Below are 16793 nucleotides of genomic sequence, written 5' to 3'. Positions count from 1 at the left end.
CCAGAACTGTGTTGGCTTTTTTAGCAGCAGCTGCACACGGCTGGCTCATATCTAAATGGTTGTCCACTAGGACTCCAAGATCCCTCTCACAGGTACTACTACCCTTCTGCCCACATTCAGTGAGTTCAGCATCTTGTGTGATGTTCTTTTTGGGAGAAATCGGATGTACGTAGCCTATTTTTGTGTCTGTGTGTGCATGTGGAGGTGTTAAAACAAAAATTAAGCCTGATTAAAGCGGGGTGAAATTATTATTAGGTCTAATTCTTTCATCTCGCCTATTATTTGTGTAATCATTTTTTTTTTTGCTTTCTGGCGTGTTACAAATCACAATTTGATGACAACTTTTACGGGGCTCGGGACTTTGATAAAAGTTGTATCATGGGCAGCTTTTGATTCTCCCTTGTGCCTTGGGCGACTGCAGCATTCAAGCTGTAAATTGTGGTTACTCTGAACTGGAGGTGGCCAATCTTGAATTTCCAGATGTATAGTAAGAAAAGAACATTTTGTAGCGGGGCGGTGTTGAATTATGAGATCCTTGGTGCTCTCTGAGCTTGGTTGTCTTCTTGCAGACGTTTCATGACCCAGCTAGCTAATTTCATCAGTACTTGAAGGAAGCGTGGTTTATTCTCTGTTCACATACGAGTGGTTTGGATAGAAGGGAGCCTTCGTTCTCGGGGTTGAAGGGAGCCTTCGTTCTCGGGGTTGAAATGTGGAGTCCTTGTACTCTCTGAGCTGGGTTATTTTCTTACAGATGTTTCATGACCAGTCTAGGAAATCCCATCAGTGCTAGAAGGGAGTGGTGTCTGCAGAGTTTAGGAGGACAAGTCATATGAAGAACGGTTGCAGGAATTGGTTATGTCTAATTTAACGAATAGAAGGACCTAGGGGTGGTATGACAGCAGTCTTTCAATATATGAGGGGCTGCCACAAAAAAGAGTGGGGTCCACTTATTCTCCAAGGCCGGACAAGAAGCAACGGATGGAAAGTAATCAAGGAGAGAAGCAACTTAGAACTAAGGAGAAATTTCCGGACAGTGAGGACAATTAACCAGTGGAACTACTTGCCTCCAGAAGGTGTAAATGCTCGCTCCAACACTGGAAGTTTTGAAGAAGAGATTGGACAACCATTTGTGCGATATAGTATAGGGCAGGGGTCTGCAACCTTGGTCCCTTTAAGACTTGTGGACTTCAACTCCCAGAGTCCCTCAGCCAGCTGGGGGACTCTGGGAGTTGAAGTCCACAAGTCTTAAAGGGACCAAGGTTGGAGACCCCTGGTACAGGGCAGCGGTGGCGAACCCTTAAACCATTGAGTGCTGAACAGCTATGTACTTCGCGCCCGTGTGCTATCTGCACAAACATGCGGCTCCTCCCCCGTGCACTGCACGCACAACCACACCACCTGCGCATGTGCACAACTTTCACATGCCTGTGTGCCCGCCGTGCGCTGCATGTGCAATCACTCAATCTGCTCATGCGCGCAGCTTTTTGCGCGGCTCCCCCCCCCGTGCGCCGTGCATACAATCGCACCATCTGCTCCGAAGACCAACTGGGTCTCCTGAATTGCGCTCATGCGCACCGGAGGCCCGAACACCAGCTGGGGCGCGCACGCTTGCCATAGGTTCGCCAGCACGGGTATAGGGTTGCCTACCTGAGCAGGGGGTTGGACTAGAAGACCTCCAAGGTCCCTTCCAGCCATATGGTTCCACGATGATAATTTTTTGTGTGTGATGACCCCGAGCATGGTGGCATATCCCCAAGAGAGGAGGTGTTTGCCAGTCAGTGGCTGTCGGAAAGGGCTGTCCGCACCAGGGTAAATGTATGTTTATTTAAGGCCTTAAGCTTTTCAGATCTGGTCCTTTTGATAACCCCCCCTTGCAATCTTTAATCTCATTGTTGTTAAAGGCTGGCGCATGACGTTGTTTTCCTTGCGTTGTGTTCTTATGGCTTGTTCCTCCGAAATCCATCAACGGCCAGAGTTGAATTTGGCACGAGAAAAAGAGCAGCTCGTGGTTAAAAGTCTGTGACCGTGAATGTTGGAAATACGGGCGGATTTGTAACTTGGAGCCTTATTTCAACAGTTGTTTATCTTTCATTTTTTTCCCCCATCTCTCATTAATCTACATTCCGTACTCCTTAACGACACAGCAAAAACAGAACGTTAGAAATGTCTGTGAATTTATTAAAAAGAAAAAACTGGAAATATCACGTTCGGCATAAGTATTCAGGCCCTTTAAAACCACACGTGAAATTTAGCATTTCTCTCTCTCTCTCTTTCTCTCTCTCTCTCTCTATATATATATTCCTCGACTTACAACAGTTTCATTTAGTGACCATTCACAGTTACCACAGCCTTGAAAAATGTGACTTGCGACCGTTTTTCACCCTTAGGGCCATCGTGGCATCCCCTTGGTCACATAATCAAAATTCAGAGCCTTGGCACACATACTCATATTTATGACGGTCGCAGCGCCTGGGGGCACGTGACCCACGCCGCGAGCTTAAAACACATCTATTTATCTGTGCAGGACTGGACTAGAATTTTAATTTTAAATTTAATTTTAATGGGGTTTTTATCATTTTAATTGTAATTTTAAATTTTGGCCTATTTAAATAAGTTTTTTAATTTAGTGTTTTATCTTGTATTATATTTGTATTTTTATCGGGCTGTAAACCGCCCTGAGTCCTTCGGGAGATAGGGCGGTATAAAAATTTGAATAAATAAATAAATAAATAAAAATCCGCTTTTGTGACCTTCTGATGAGCAAAGTCTAGGGGGAAACCAGATTCACTTAACAACCGTGTGTGACTACCTTAAGAACTGCAGTGATTCGCTTAACAACCGTTAACAATAGAGCAAAACTCACTTAATAACTGTCTTGCTCTGGTCTCCATTGCAGTCATAAGCTGAAGACAACCTGCATTAAAACCACAACACGTTGATTTGTTCCTAAAAGTCTTTTCTTTTTTAATAGCCATAGTTATATATCTGGCTGTTGTCACTGCAATCTTAGGATGTTCATATAAAGGAGAATCTATGTAGCTCAGGGTTGAACTGTGGGGTCCTTGTTGGTCTCTGAGCTTGGTTGTTTTCTTGCAGACGTTTCATGACCTAACTAGGTAACATCATCAGTATTAGTAGGGAGTGAGGGTTTGCACTCAATTTATACTCGCTCTGTCAGTGTTGGCGGGTGTGGTCTTGGAGGGTCTTCGTTTGGGCTGTTTACTTCTAGCTTCTTTGGCAGTTCCTTGATTGGGGGTATATTTGACAGCCGTCGCCAGGGGAGCTTTTCATCAGGTTCGCCTGATTCGCCAATTGCACCCTTTCCTGGACCGGGACGCGTTATGCACGGTCACTCATGCCCTCGTCACTTCCCGCCTGGATTACTGCAATGCTCTCTACATGGGGCTCCCCTTGAGGAGCACCCGGAGGCTCCAACGGGTGCAGAATGCGGCCGCGCGGGGGATTGAGGGAGCTCCTCTCCTGCGCAGGCTGCATTGGTTGCCGGTGGTCTTCCGGGTGCGCTTCAAGGTGTTGGTTATCACCTTTAAACCGCTCCATGGCATTGGACCGGGATATTTACGGGACCGCCTGCTGCCGACAGTTACCTCCCATTGTCCGGTACGTCCAGTGCGCGCCCACAGGGAGGGTCTTCTTAGGGTGCCGTCGGCTAGCCAATGTCGGCTGGCGGCCCCCAGGGGAAGGGCGTTCTCTGTGGGGGCCCCGGCTTTATGGAATGAGCTGCCGGTGGGACTCCGTCTCCTCCCTGATCTCCGGACCTTTAAGCGCGAGCTCAAGACTTTCTTTTTTCACCAAGCGGGGCTGGCCTGATTGATTTTAGTATGGGGGTTTTAGTGGGTTTTAAATAGGATTTTACCAAGGTTTTAGTTTTGATAAATTTTAGCTAATATTTTAAGTTACAGCGATTGAATCAGTTTTTTAAACTTGATATTGTATTTTAATTTGTTAGGATTCTTGTCGTTTTATTGGCTGTACACCGCCCTGAGTCTTCGGAGAAGGGAGGTATAAAAATATGAATAAATAAATAAATAAATAAATATGCCTGTTACCTTTTTGGCTTGTTGATTGTCTCTCTTGCACAGCATGTAGATGTTGTTTATGTCTGTGGGTCTGTTGATGGCCCATTTCTCGGAGTGCCGGGCTTCCAGGAATTCTCTAGCAGTTTTGAACTTTTTTTAAACATTTTTTTAATTTGCATTTATATCCCGCCCTTCTCCAAAGACTCAGGGCGGCTTACACTATGTTAGCAATAGTCTTCATTCTATTTGTATATTTATATACAGAGTCAACTTATTGCCCCCAACAATCTGGGTCCTCATTTTACCTACCTTATAAAGGATGGAAGGCTGAGTCAACCTTGGGCCTGGTGGGACTAGAACCTGCAGTAATTGCAGGCAGCTGCTGTTAATAACAGACTGCATTAGCAGCCTGAGCCACAGAGGCCCAACTTGGCTTGGCCCAGGATGGTCACTTAGAAAAGACCAGCACCAGCAGTCAAAACCCAGAGAAACAGAGATTTAACACCAAGATGACTCATCAGGCCCACAATCAAGAAGCAAACAGTACTCCAGTGGGCGGGGGGGTTGGGCTGGAAGACCTCTGAGGTTCCTCCCAGCTGTGTGATTCTTATCTGCTGACCATAAAACCGTGGCTTCTCTCTTGCAGATGGCCTTCCGGCCTCCCTTGGACCTCTATGATGTCCTCATCCACTTGAACCCAAAGCAGGTTCCCAGGCAGCTGGAAGCCGTGGACCGGCCCATCATGTCGTACTACCGGGGGATGTTGAAGAGCAGCGGTACTACAAAAACCATTTCTTTCCCAGTGGTGGATTACGACCCCGTGCAGTGCTACCTGCAGGAGCTCCGAGTAAGTCTCTTGCTGGCGGACACCTGACCGCTCAGCTGGGGTAGTTCAGCTGCAATCCTAACATTGTATAGGTAGTCCTCGGCTTATGACCGCAATTGAGCCCACAATTTCTCTCACTAAGCGAGACAGTTGTTAAGTGAGTTTCCCCCCCCCCTCCATTTTATACTTAGTGTGCTGCACGCACCCTTCCAATTGTGGTTTATTCAGCAATCTATGATTGCGTTGTTAAGCCATCTTAACAACGCTCTGGATAGCGAGATGGGCAGTATATAAAGTTAAAAAACAATAAAGGAGGGCCTCGGCTTACAACAGTTTCATTTAGTGACCATTCTGTTGTGACCCAGGCCCAAGTGGGTAGTAGGAAACTCAGTCCATGAAAAAACAAACAAACTTTATTCGAACAGCTGAGAATTACTTCATTCCCAGCGTCGTTCAACTCAAATTAAAGCAAATTCCTCCCAACACAGATTCCTCAGTCCTGTCGCAAACCTTGGTCCAATTAGGCAAACTGCCAAAGGCCTTTCTTGGCAAACGTTCAGAAGACACCGATACAAAAATAAATGCAACAAGACGAAGCTATCAATGTTGTTTTCCGGCAAAGAGCCCAAATGCCGTTGCTGGTCTTTTAAGCCTTATGGGAGGGGCCAATCATCTCTTGGCCTTACTCCTGAGTCGTCCTCTTTGTTTTAGCTGCTCTTGTTTTCTGGCAGCTCTTCTCATGCGTGCATTAGGAACAGGCTCCTCCTGTTCCTCTGCCTCACTACTATCAGCATCTAGATGCTCCAGAGTCCGCACATGGCACGGCCCCAACTCTGCCTCCGATGCAGAGCCCTCATCCGGGCCTTCAATGTTGTTTTCTGGCAAAGCCCAAACGCCATTGCTGGTCTGTTTTAAGCCTTATGCGAGGGGCCAATCAAGCGCATGTGCAGAAGGCAGGTGCGCACACGAACCGAACCCACGTGCATGAAGCGAATGGTGTGCGCGGGGGGCAAACCAGTTATAATCTGAAACCCATCACCGGCCGATTTAAGCACCCCCCCCCAGGCGCCGGATCTGGCCCGCGGGCCTTGAGTTTGACATCCCCGGCGTAGACATTGTAAGCGCAAGCAACATTTTTGCCATTTTACCTCCATCTCAGGATGAAAGTCCGTTTTCTCCCCAGCCTTTTCACAGCCTTGCGAAATAACCCACATTTTCCTAAAGGTGGTTGGTTTGTTGGTTTGTTTGCTGTGCTCTGCACCTAGTCCGATGACACTTTCTTAATCACCCTCATGAAAGCCACTGGGTGATTCAGAAGCTATTGAGGCAACCCAGTGCAGAAGGTTTGAAGAAATGCGGGAAAGCCATGCGCGAGAAACTCTCCTCCCGAGAAGGAAACAGATCGGGATCGAACCTGTTTTATCCCGTTCTTGCAGACTTCTCCATCTTTTGTAAGAGAGACGCAACAACCCTTTTGCATGTCACTGGCTTCTCGGGCCTTAATCAATCCCTTGCGCCTGGGTTTGTGATGGCAACGTCTCTGAGGCAATTGTGTGTGTGTGTGTGGTTTGGATTGAGCAACCTACAACTCACTCAAACACATTTTGACACCAAAGGAACTTTCTCCCTGGGTTGGACTCTCCATAAACAAAAAAAAAATAGATGATTTTTTTAAAAAAAAAATACAAATCATTTTTGACAGGCGGGGAGATTGAGACACACGCACTCCGTTTTTTCATTTAGGTGTCCCGATATTTATATTTATCTACAACCTGCCTTCGTTATTTGTATGAATAACTCAAGGCAGCAAACATACTTCAATTTTCTCCCCGGTTTTCCCTACAAAAACCAACCCTGCGAGGTGGATTGAGCTGAAAGAAAGGAACTGAAAGGAAGTTACCCAGTCAATTTTCATAGTTCCCCCTTAGGCATGAAAGCCCACTGGGCAATTTTGGGCCAATCTCCAGGAGAGACGGTGAGTTCTAGTCCTGCCTTGGCCATGAAAGCTAGCTGGGGTGACTTTGGACCAATCACCAGGAGATGGTGAGTTCTAGTCCTGTCTTAGGCACGAAAGCCAGCTGTGTGATTTGAGGCCAATCACGCTCTTTCTCAGCCCCATCCCACCTCACTGGGTTGTTATGGGGAAAATAGGAGGAGGATATGTGTTGGATATGATTGCTGCCTTATTTGTAAAAATAATAAAGGTGGGATAAATGGATGGATGGACGGATGGATAGATAATGGTAGATTATTAGTTTGGAGATTTTCTTTCTTAATATGTTTGCTGCCTTATTTCTAAAAATAAAAATAATACAGATGGGATGGATGGATGGATAGATAGATAGATAGATAGATAGATAGATAGATAGATAGATAGATAGATAGATAGATAGCAGTGTTCCAATATCTCAGGGGTTGCCACAAAGAAGAGGGAGTCAAACTATTCTCCAAAGCACCTGAGGGAAGAACAAGAAGCAATGGGTGGAAACTAATCAAGGAGAGAAGCAACCTAGAAAAAAGGAGAAATTTCCTGACAGTTAGAACAATTAATCAGTGGAACAGCTTGCCTCCAGAAGTTGTAAATGCTCCAACACTGGAAATTTTTAAGAAAATGTTGGATAACCATTTGTCTGAAATGGTGTAGGGTTTCCTGCCTCGGCAGGGGGTTGGACTAGAAGGCCTCCAAGGTCCCTTCCAACTCTGTTGTTGTTGTTGTTGTTGTTGTTATTATTATTATTAGATAGATAGAATAGAATAGAATAGAATAGAATAGAATTTTATTGGCCAAGTGTGATTGGACACACAAGGAATTTGTCTTGGTGCATATGCTCTCAGTGTAAAGAATAGAATAGAATAGAATAGAATAGAATTTTTTATTGGCCAAGTGTGATTGGACACACAAGGAATTTGTCTTGGTGCAGATGCTCTCAGTGTACATAAAAGAAAAGATACGTTCATCAAGGTACAACATTTACAACACAATTGATGGTCAATATATCAATATAAATCATAAGGATTGCCAGCAACAAAGTTACAGTCATACAGTCATAAGTGGAAAGAGATGGGTGATGGGAACTATGATAGATAGATAGATAGATAGATAGATAGATAGATAGATAGATAGATAGATAGATAGATAGATATTTTCTTTCCTGATCAGCAACTCTCAAAAACAGATCTAGGCTAGTGGAAACCGTTTTCGCTTTTCGTGCCAAAACCATGCCCCTTGGACAGTTAATCCCAAAACGGGGTTAATTCAGCTGCCGAATCGAGCATGTTTCATCCATGGCATTGATGGTTGCCCTCCAGTGATGTTGGCTAGGCGTGAACGCTTCTCGCCGAATGCTTTCAGGATCTTCATTTTCTTTTTTAATCATTTTAAAAGAATTGACAAAAGATACCACCCAGGTTGGATGGGTGTGCCCCGACAGGACTCCTTCGCCCGAGGAGTTCCCCATGATTGGTAAAACATACATCGAATCTTGTAGGAAAAGTCAAAAAAATATCCTAAAAACAAGAAGCTTATAAGAAGGAGGCAATTCTCAACTTACGACCACAAATTTCCCTTGCTAAGCCGGACAGTTTGTTAAGTGAATTTCGCCCCATTTAACAACCATCGCTGTTAAGCAAATCACTTCAGTTGTTAAAGCGAATTTATTTTTATTTATTTATTTATTTATTTATTGTTTGAATTTATATACCGCCCTATCTCCCAAAGGACTCAGGGCGGTTCACAGGCATATAAAAACATCAATATACAAATTAAAACAATCATTAAAAAACTTATTCTACTGCCCAATTAATTAAAAGTAAAAAATATAGATATTAAAATCAATTTAAAAACCCCTCTAAATTTAAAATCTAAAAAACTAAGCCGGCTTCCCCCTGGACTTTGCTGGTCAGAAGGTCGCAAAACGTAGCCACGGGACACTGAAACCGTCATAAGTACATGCCAGTTGCCAAGCCTCTGAATTTTGATCATGCGACCACAGCAGTCCTGGAACGGTCGTAAATGTGAAAAGCGGTCATAAGTCACTTACTTTAGTGCCATTGTAACTTCGAACAGTCACTAAAGGAACGGCTGTAAATCGAGGATTACCTATCCGTGGTATGTTCATTCCATGTCAAGATGGCAGCCCTGCCTGGTTGTTGTTTTTAATGCCCTCAGAAATAACCAGGAGTGAACCCAACATATCCCAGCTAAACCCAGTTAGTAAGATACTTGCTTCAGCTGGTTGCTGAAAAAACTCTTCAACCCTGATTTATGGCTTTCTTCTGAGTACCACAAGTGCCCCTGGGGCTGAACTTAGCGCCTCGTGAGTAGAGAGATCAGTTTCCCATTTCAGGTAACAGCTTGTAGGTTTCCTGGTGGTCTCCCTTTTGCGTTTCTCAACCTTGGCAAATTTAAGACAGGTGGACATCAAGATCCAGAATTCCTAGAACCACCCAGATAGAAAAAAACAGACCCAAACCACTGTAGATAAATAGATAACCAACTCTCCTCCTTTCTAGCACTGATGATGTTACCTAGTTGGGTCATGAAATGTCTGCAAGAAAAAGCTTAAGACAACACCAAGGACCCCACAGTCCCAGTCCTCCTCCTCCTCCTCTTCCTCCTCCTCCTCCTACCTCCAAACCCCCCTCCCTTCTAGCACTGATGATGTTACCTAGTTGGGTCATGAAACATCTGCAAGAAAACCACCAAGCTCAGGGAGCATTAAGGAGCAGGCAGTTCAACCCTGACTCCAAATATTTTCCTCCTCCTCCTCCTCCTCCTCCTCCTCCTCCTCCTCCTCCTCCTCCTCCTCTTCTTCTTCTTCTTCCTTTCATCCATCCATTTATCCATCCCACAGCCTAATTAAGGAACTCCCAAGCTCCTACCATCTTCCTACCAACTTTCACCGTCGCTCATAGGGCAAGCCACTGTATGTAAACAGAACCAACCCCACTTCCTTCTAGTCCTGATGATGTTCCCCAGCTGGTTCATAAAACATCTGCAGCAAGGAAAGAGTTGACCTTTAGCGTCAAAGGCTCTAGAAGAAAGCCATGGCCAATCGCTTCCGTTCTAGGAGTTAAAAGAGACACCTCCAACTTAAGGTAGACTTCAGTTGTCCCTGTTGCAAGCTGAAACAATTCCAGCCAGGGTCACCCTGTGTGTGTGTGTGTGTGTGTATGTGTGTGTGTAAAGTCAAGATGGCAGTTGCGAGCTTGGAATCATGAAGATTGAGTAGACTTGCAGATGTTGGCGTTTCCCTTTAATGGACCCTTTCTCGTTGCAGGAAGCCTTCAGTGACTTTGCCCTGTTCTTCTACGACAAATTTGGAGGAGAAGTTATTGGGGTCCTCTGGAAGCCCTCGGCCTTCGAGCCCCAGCCCTTCAAGGTGAGCCCTCAACTCTTGCGATTTGACTCATTGTCCCCAGTTTCTACTGTTGGCAAACAACTTTTTAACTTTAACTAACTCTTGGGGAAGTTTGGTGTTCTTCCTCATTTTGTAGAAAAAAAAGAGAAATTGTTGTGTACCTATGTTAAATAGCTACTTCATACAGCAGTGGCCAAAATTGTGGAAACCTTTTGGGAAAAGTGTATTTTTGAGGTTTGATGGCTAATAACATCACTTTTTTTTTTTGGAATTTCGAGATAATCCTATTCCACTGCTGGAATGGCCTGGGAATAGCCCAGACCTTCACCCAAGTGAAAATCTATGGAGCCAACTAAAGAAACTTGTTCGTCAGAATGGACCCAGCAATTAAAACCCAGTTAATAGAAGCCATCATTCAATCTTGGTTTCACATGATAACAGCTGCAGAACTAAAAGACTTGGTTCACTCCATGGGAAGATGTAAAGCCGTAATTCATGCTAAAGGTTATCAAACTAAGGATTAACTGACATGGTGATCATTTTTGTATATCTCGTTTTTTCTATGGTGATCATTTTTGTATATCTCATTTTTTCTACCTGTTTCACTTTTCTTTATACTGTAACTGCTATTCTAATAGCAAATCCTTCATAAAAGTTATTGCATTACATTCTTTGATTAAATTATCTTTCCAGTGATATGTAATTTTTATGGTACTACTCCCCCCAAAAAGTGTTGGTATTAGCTAGTTTTAGAAAATACACTTTTCCAAAAGGTTTCCACAATTCAGTCTGCACTATTATTACTCTTCTCATTGTTCCCATCACCCATCTCCTTCCACTTATGACCGTATGACTGTAACTTTGCTCCTTGTATCCTTACGATTTATATTGATATTGATTATTTCCTGATTGCTTATTTGTAACCTATGACTATCATTAAGTGTTGCATCTTAGAATTCTTGATGAAGGTATCTTTTCTTTTATGTACACTGAGAGCTTATGCACCAAGATAAATTCCTTGTGTGTCCATTCACACTTGGCCAAAAAAGAATTCTATTCTATTCTATTCTATTCTATTCTATTCTATTCTATTCTATTCTATTCTATTCTATTCTATTCTATTCTATTCTATTCCTTCCATCTATTCTATTCTATTCTATTCTATTCTATTCTATTCTATTCTATTCTATTCTATTCCTTCTATTTTATTCTATTCTATTCTCGAAGATAAGCCAAGAATTTTAGGTGCTAAAAAGATACCTCCAAAATTGGCTACATCTGTGGATAGGCTTATCTGCAAGTACAGTATATATACGGTAATTTTTAAAGTATGCTTATCTCCTGTATACGACTGCAGATGAGCGCGACATTTCTGTTGCTAAGTGAGACATTTGTTCATTGGATTTTACCCCATTTTTACGACCTTCCCTGCCACCGCTGTTAAGTGAATCACTTGCAGCTGTTAAGTTAGCAACACCGTTGTTAAGTGAATCCGGCTTCCCCCTTTGACTTGGCTTGTCAGAAGGTCGCAAAAGGGGATCGCGTGACCCCGGGGACACTGCAACCGTCGTAAATATGAGCCAGGCATCCATATTTGGATCCTGTGTGACCAGGGGGAGGCCGCAAAGCTTGTAACTGCGAAAAGCGGTCCTGTCACTTTTATCAGTGCCGCTGTAACTTCAAGCTCAATGAATTTTTTGTAAGTCGAGGGCTCTCTGTCTATGCGGATAAACCCTATGGATAAGCAGATTCTTAGTTTCTATAACCAAAATGCCATGAAAAATGCTGGTGATGACAAAAATCAAGCACCAAGGATGTAACCCATGTGTAAATTGATTGTGTTCTGTCCCCCTTTGCCTCCGTCTGAGCGATGGCTTAATTAGCCGGCACTATCAGCTCTGGCAGCAAACTAGCAAGCGTCTGCCAAGTGTCTCTGTTATCTCCCTCGACACCGATGAGTCACCCAGGAACAAACTTCAGCTCTTAGTTAAGTAGTTAATTTGCCTGCTATGAAGAGGCCCAGCAGCTTTTGCTGCCTTTATATCCTGTGGGGTGTGGCTCCATGACTCAGCACTTCCTAGGCCTGCCCCACCCCTGCTTCTGTTGTTCCCGCCACTCCTGCCTACGAAACCTAGGGTCCAACTAAGCCTGATTGCCATCAGCTGGGTCTGGAGGCATGGCCTGGGGGGTGGGGAAAGAGTCAGGGGACGGAGGCCTCGTTATCTCCTCCACCTGGCCTGCCTCTGGCTCCTGGAGCTGAGCCAGGGAAGCCGGTGCTCCCGAGATAAGTCCTGACGGCCCTTCCCCCTCACTTTCCAAGTCACTTTCTGGCAGGAGGCCCGGCTTGGGGGGCGCAGACACAACAGATTGGTTATTGGCAATCATTTAATGTACTTCTCTCCATTCCACCAGGTATCAAACATAAAAGGACGGATGATATCCAGAGCAGGTTCTCAGCCAACCGTCGTTCCAAACGTGGAGGCTATTTTGGAAGACTTCAAGATCTTGGGGGAAGGCCTGGTCAAAACGTTGGAAGCTCGGACAGAGAAATGGTCCATCTAGAACAGGGGTCTCCAACCTTGGTCCCTTTAAGACTTGTGGACTTCAAATCCCAGAGTCCCTCAGCCAGCTTTGCCACCTGGAGTCCTCCTTGGATTTGAAAATGTTGAGGGTGGGGTTCGTCTCACCCGTAACTCTATTTTTTTTCCTTTAGATTTTTTTCCTAGATTTTTTTTTATTACATTGTGATTGAAAGCTCATTCCACTCTAGTCTCCTTCCAAAAAGATGCATTCAATTCAGATGAGCCTGATAAAGGACTTTATTCAATCTTTTTGCCTTCTGGTTAAAGAAACCTTGGAAAATGTCTCTTCGTTCATTGAGTTGAAATCAAATGGACTAGAACAGGAGTCTCCAACCTTGGCAACTTTAAGCCTGGTGGACTTCAACTCCCAGAATCCCCCAGCCAGCTTTGCTGGCTGGGGGATTCTGGGAGTTGAAGTCCATCAGGTTTAAAGTTGCCAAGGTTGGAGACCCCTGGACTAGAAGACCTCCAAGGTCCTTTCCAACTCTTGTTATTTTATTCTATTCAAATCAAGCATCGCTTCGCTTCCTCTCCCTTGCTGGAAAGGAAATAAAGATTACAGTAGTGGCCAAATTGTGGAAACCTTTTGGGAAAAGTGTATTTTGTAAAACCAGTTAATAACACCACTTTTTGGGAGGAGTAGTACCATAAAATTATATATCAACGGAAAGATAATTTAATCAAAGAATGTAATGCAATCACTTTTATGAAGGATTTGCTATTAGAATAGCAGTTACAGTATAAAGAAGAAAAGTGAAATGGGTAGAAAAAAGGAGATATACAAAAATCTTCACCATGTCAGTTAATCCTTAGCTGGATAACCTTTAGCATGAATTACGGCCTTACAACGTCTTCCTATGGAGTGAACCAAGTCTTTTAGTTCTGTAGCTGTTACAATGAATGATTGCTTCTATTAACTGGGTTTTATTGCTGGGTCACTTCTGCCTAACAAGTGTCTTTAGTCGGCTCCATAGATTTTCTTTATTACATTGTGATTGAAAGCTCATTCCACTCTAGTCTCCTTCCAAAAAGATGCATTCAATTCAGATGAGCCTGATAAAGGACTTTATTCAATCTTTTTGCCTTCTGGTTAAAGAAACCTTGGAAAACGTCTCTTCGTTCATTGAGTTGAAATCAAATGGACTAGAACAGGAGTCTCCAACCTTGGCAACTTTAAGCCTGGTGGACTTCAACTCCCAGAACTCCCCAGCCAGCTTTGCTGGGGGATTCTGGGAGTTGAAGTCCATCAGGTTTAAAGTTGCCAAGAGACCCCTGGACTAGAAGACCTCCAAGGTCCTTTCCAACTCTTGTTATTTTATTCTATTCAAATCAAGCATCGCTTCGCTTCCTCTCCCTTGCTGGAAAGGAAATAAAGATTACAGTAGTGGCCAAATTGTGGAAACCTTTTGGGAAAAGTGTATTTTGTAAAACCAGCTAATAACACCACTTTTTGGGAGGAGTAGTACCATAAAATTATATATCAACGGAAAGATAATTTAATCGAAGAATGTAATGCAATCACTTTTATGAAAGATTTGCTATTAGAATAGCAGTTACAGTATAAAGAAGAAAAGTGAAACGGGTAGAAAAAAGGAGATATACCAAAATCTTCACCATGTCAGTTAATCCTTAGCTGGGTAACCTTTAGCATGAATTACGGCCTAACAGCGTCTTCCTATGGAGTGAACCAAGTCTTTTAGTTCTGTAGCTGTTACAATGAATGATGGCTTCTATTAACTGGGTTTTATTGCTGGGTCACTTCTGACTAACAAGTGTCTTTAGTCGGCTCCATAGATTTTCTTTTTTTTTCACTTTTAAAAGCCGAAGAAAAAATGCTTTTAAAAGTTAAAAAAACAACAACTGATGATCGCGCAGCTCAGCTGGGCATGGGGGGGGGGCAGGGATTTTTGCTACCAGTTCTCTGAACCACCCACCGCCATCGCTACCGGATCGGGCAATCCGGTCCGAACTGGGAGCACTTCACCCCTCGGTTAAGGTCTGGGCTATTCCCAGGCCATTTCAGCAGTGGAATAGGATTATCTTGAAACTCAAAAAAAAAAAAAAGTGGTGTTATTAGCCATCAAACCTCAAAAATACACTTTCCCCAAAAGGTTTTCCAGAATTTTGGCCATTACTGTAGAAGAGGAAAGAGAGCGGGATTGATTTCGGGTTTTTTTCCAGAATAGGTTTTATTAGGTTATAAAGGGTTATAAAATACAAAATACTGGAAGCAAATAAGAGGACAGGGAGAGTGAAGGGGAAGGGGCAAAGAAAAGCGAGGAAGGGTAAGGAAAGAAAAAGAAAGAGAAGCATTGACTTCCGATTCTTATCTGTTACAGTAGGATAGGTCATTAACAACAATTTTAATTATCAATTAACAGCTTTTTGTTTTACCATAATCGTATAAACCAGTCATTTCTACAAGAATCTATCAGTCTAATCTTTAAAACCCAGAATCAAGAGTTTGATTCTTTTCCACATCAAGCAGGAAGTCCAGCAGCGGTTTCCACGTGGAGACGAAAGTACTTATGTTCTTTTCTTTGAGCCAAGTGGTCAGTTTTGCCATCTCAGCCAACTCTGAAATGTTGGAGGAGGATTGGATGCAAGAAGCAAGGCTTGAGTGAAATCTGGTGAGGGCTGAGAACAGGAATCTCCTGGCAGCCGCCATTTATGGCTGTTCTGTCTCTTGCAGTTCCGCGACCATGTTTTATGATGGTTTTGCTCAAACCCCACATTTTTAGGTTTTGACAAAAGGGGCCCATGGAGAATCTGTTAAGGAAATACCTCTGAAACGATGACCCAAGGGCTCGTGGGTTTTCTAGGAATAAATAAATAGGATACCCATGGGTCTGAGCTCAACATCACAATCTTTCAGGTGTGTTGGTTGGAGAAGTCTCCATAGCCAGGTCTCCAACTGCAACACCGGAGGCCATTGTTTCTCAATCTCAGCAACTTCAAGACGGGTGGACTTCAAATCCCAGAATTCCTCAGACAGCTTTAATTTGGGTGTTAAAGTCCACACAGCTTCAATTCTAGGAGCTGAAGTCAGGGGTGAAATCTAAAAAATTTTCCCTACCGGTTCTGTGGGCGTGGCTTAATTGGTGGGCGTGGCTTGGTGGGCGTGGCCAATAGCAATAAATAATAAAAATAATAAAGTATAAAAAAACAATAAGAGGTACCAAAAACCAACTTTCACACTTTACACACACACACCACAACTGACTCACACACAATGTAAAAGCAGCTGCACTTCACACTTCACACAGCCAGAAAAAGCTCAAAAACCAACTTTCACACTTTACACACACACAACTAACACACACACACACAATACAGCTTTCTGAGATTGTGTGTGTGTGTGTGTAGTTAGAGTGAAACACTACAGAAACACACCAAATCTCAGAAAGCTGCACAAATATTTTATTTTATTTTATTTTATTGTGGACTTCAAATCCCAGAGTTCCTCAGCCAGCAAAGCCAGCCAGTTGATCACCGAGGAAATAGATTAGCTAAGCAATTGATTGAATCTGTCTGGCTGAAACTGCTTTCCGGCTGCAAAGAGAGCCATGCATTCATCAGAAATCAGGTAAGTGCCTTAGAATCTCTACTCTTACTTGTAGAAAACATGTTTTCTACAAGTAAGAGTACAAGTAAGGTTCTGCTGTTTTTTACTTTTAAAGACCAGTTTCGGCTGAAGCAAAACCGGCTTTTAAAAGTAAAAAAAAAACCACCTCTGCAGATGGTGCGGCTCAGCAGAGGCAGGGGGGCGGGAACAGGGATTTTTGCTACCGGCCCTCCGAACCAGCAGCTGCCATCGCTACCAGATCGCGCGATCCCCTCCGATCCGGGAGCATTTCACCCCTGGCTGAAGTCCACCAAATTTTCTCTGGGAGTTGAAGTCTACACAATTGGGAGTTGGTCCACACAGGTTCAGTTCTGGGAGTTGAAGTCCACCCAACTTCAATTCTCTGTGTTGAAGACCAGGGGT

The 16793-nt window shown here is 43.7% G+C and overlaps 1 protein-coding gene across 1 annotated transcript in view; it reads left to right on the top strand.

Moving 5' to 3' along the window:
• NOL6 (nucleolar protein 6) overlaps positions 1 to 13780 on the top strand; it is a 110832-nt gene extending 97052 nt beyond the window's left edge. Inside the window, exons 24-26 of the mRNA XM_058171952.1 lie at positions 4684 to 4884; positions 10143 to 10244; positions 12636 to 13780. Of these exons, the coding sequence (XP_058027935.1) occupies positions 4684 to 4884; positions 10143 to 10244; positions 12636 to 12785 (453 nt within the window). The 3' untranslated portion in view covers positions 12786 to 13780. The remainder of the gene's footprint in view (positions 1 to 4683; positions 4885 to 10142; positions 10245 to 12635) is intronic.
• The last annotated feature ends 3013 nt before the right edge of the window (positions 13781 to 16793 follow it).

Source organism: Ahaetulla prasina, chromosome 2, assembly GCF_028640845.1.
Source record: "Ahaetulla prasina isolate Xishuangbanna chromosome 2, ASM2864084v1, whole genome shotgun sequence".
In the NCBI taxonomy this organism is placed as follows: domain Eukaryota; kingdom Metazoa; phylum Chordata; class Lepidosauria; order Squamata; family Colubridae; genus Ahaetulla; species Ahaetulla prasina.
Note: the sequence above shows the minus strand (reverse complement) of the source record. Positions and strands in the feature narration are given on the sequence as shown.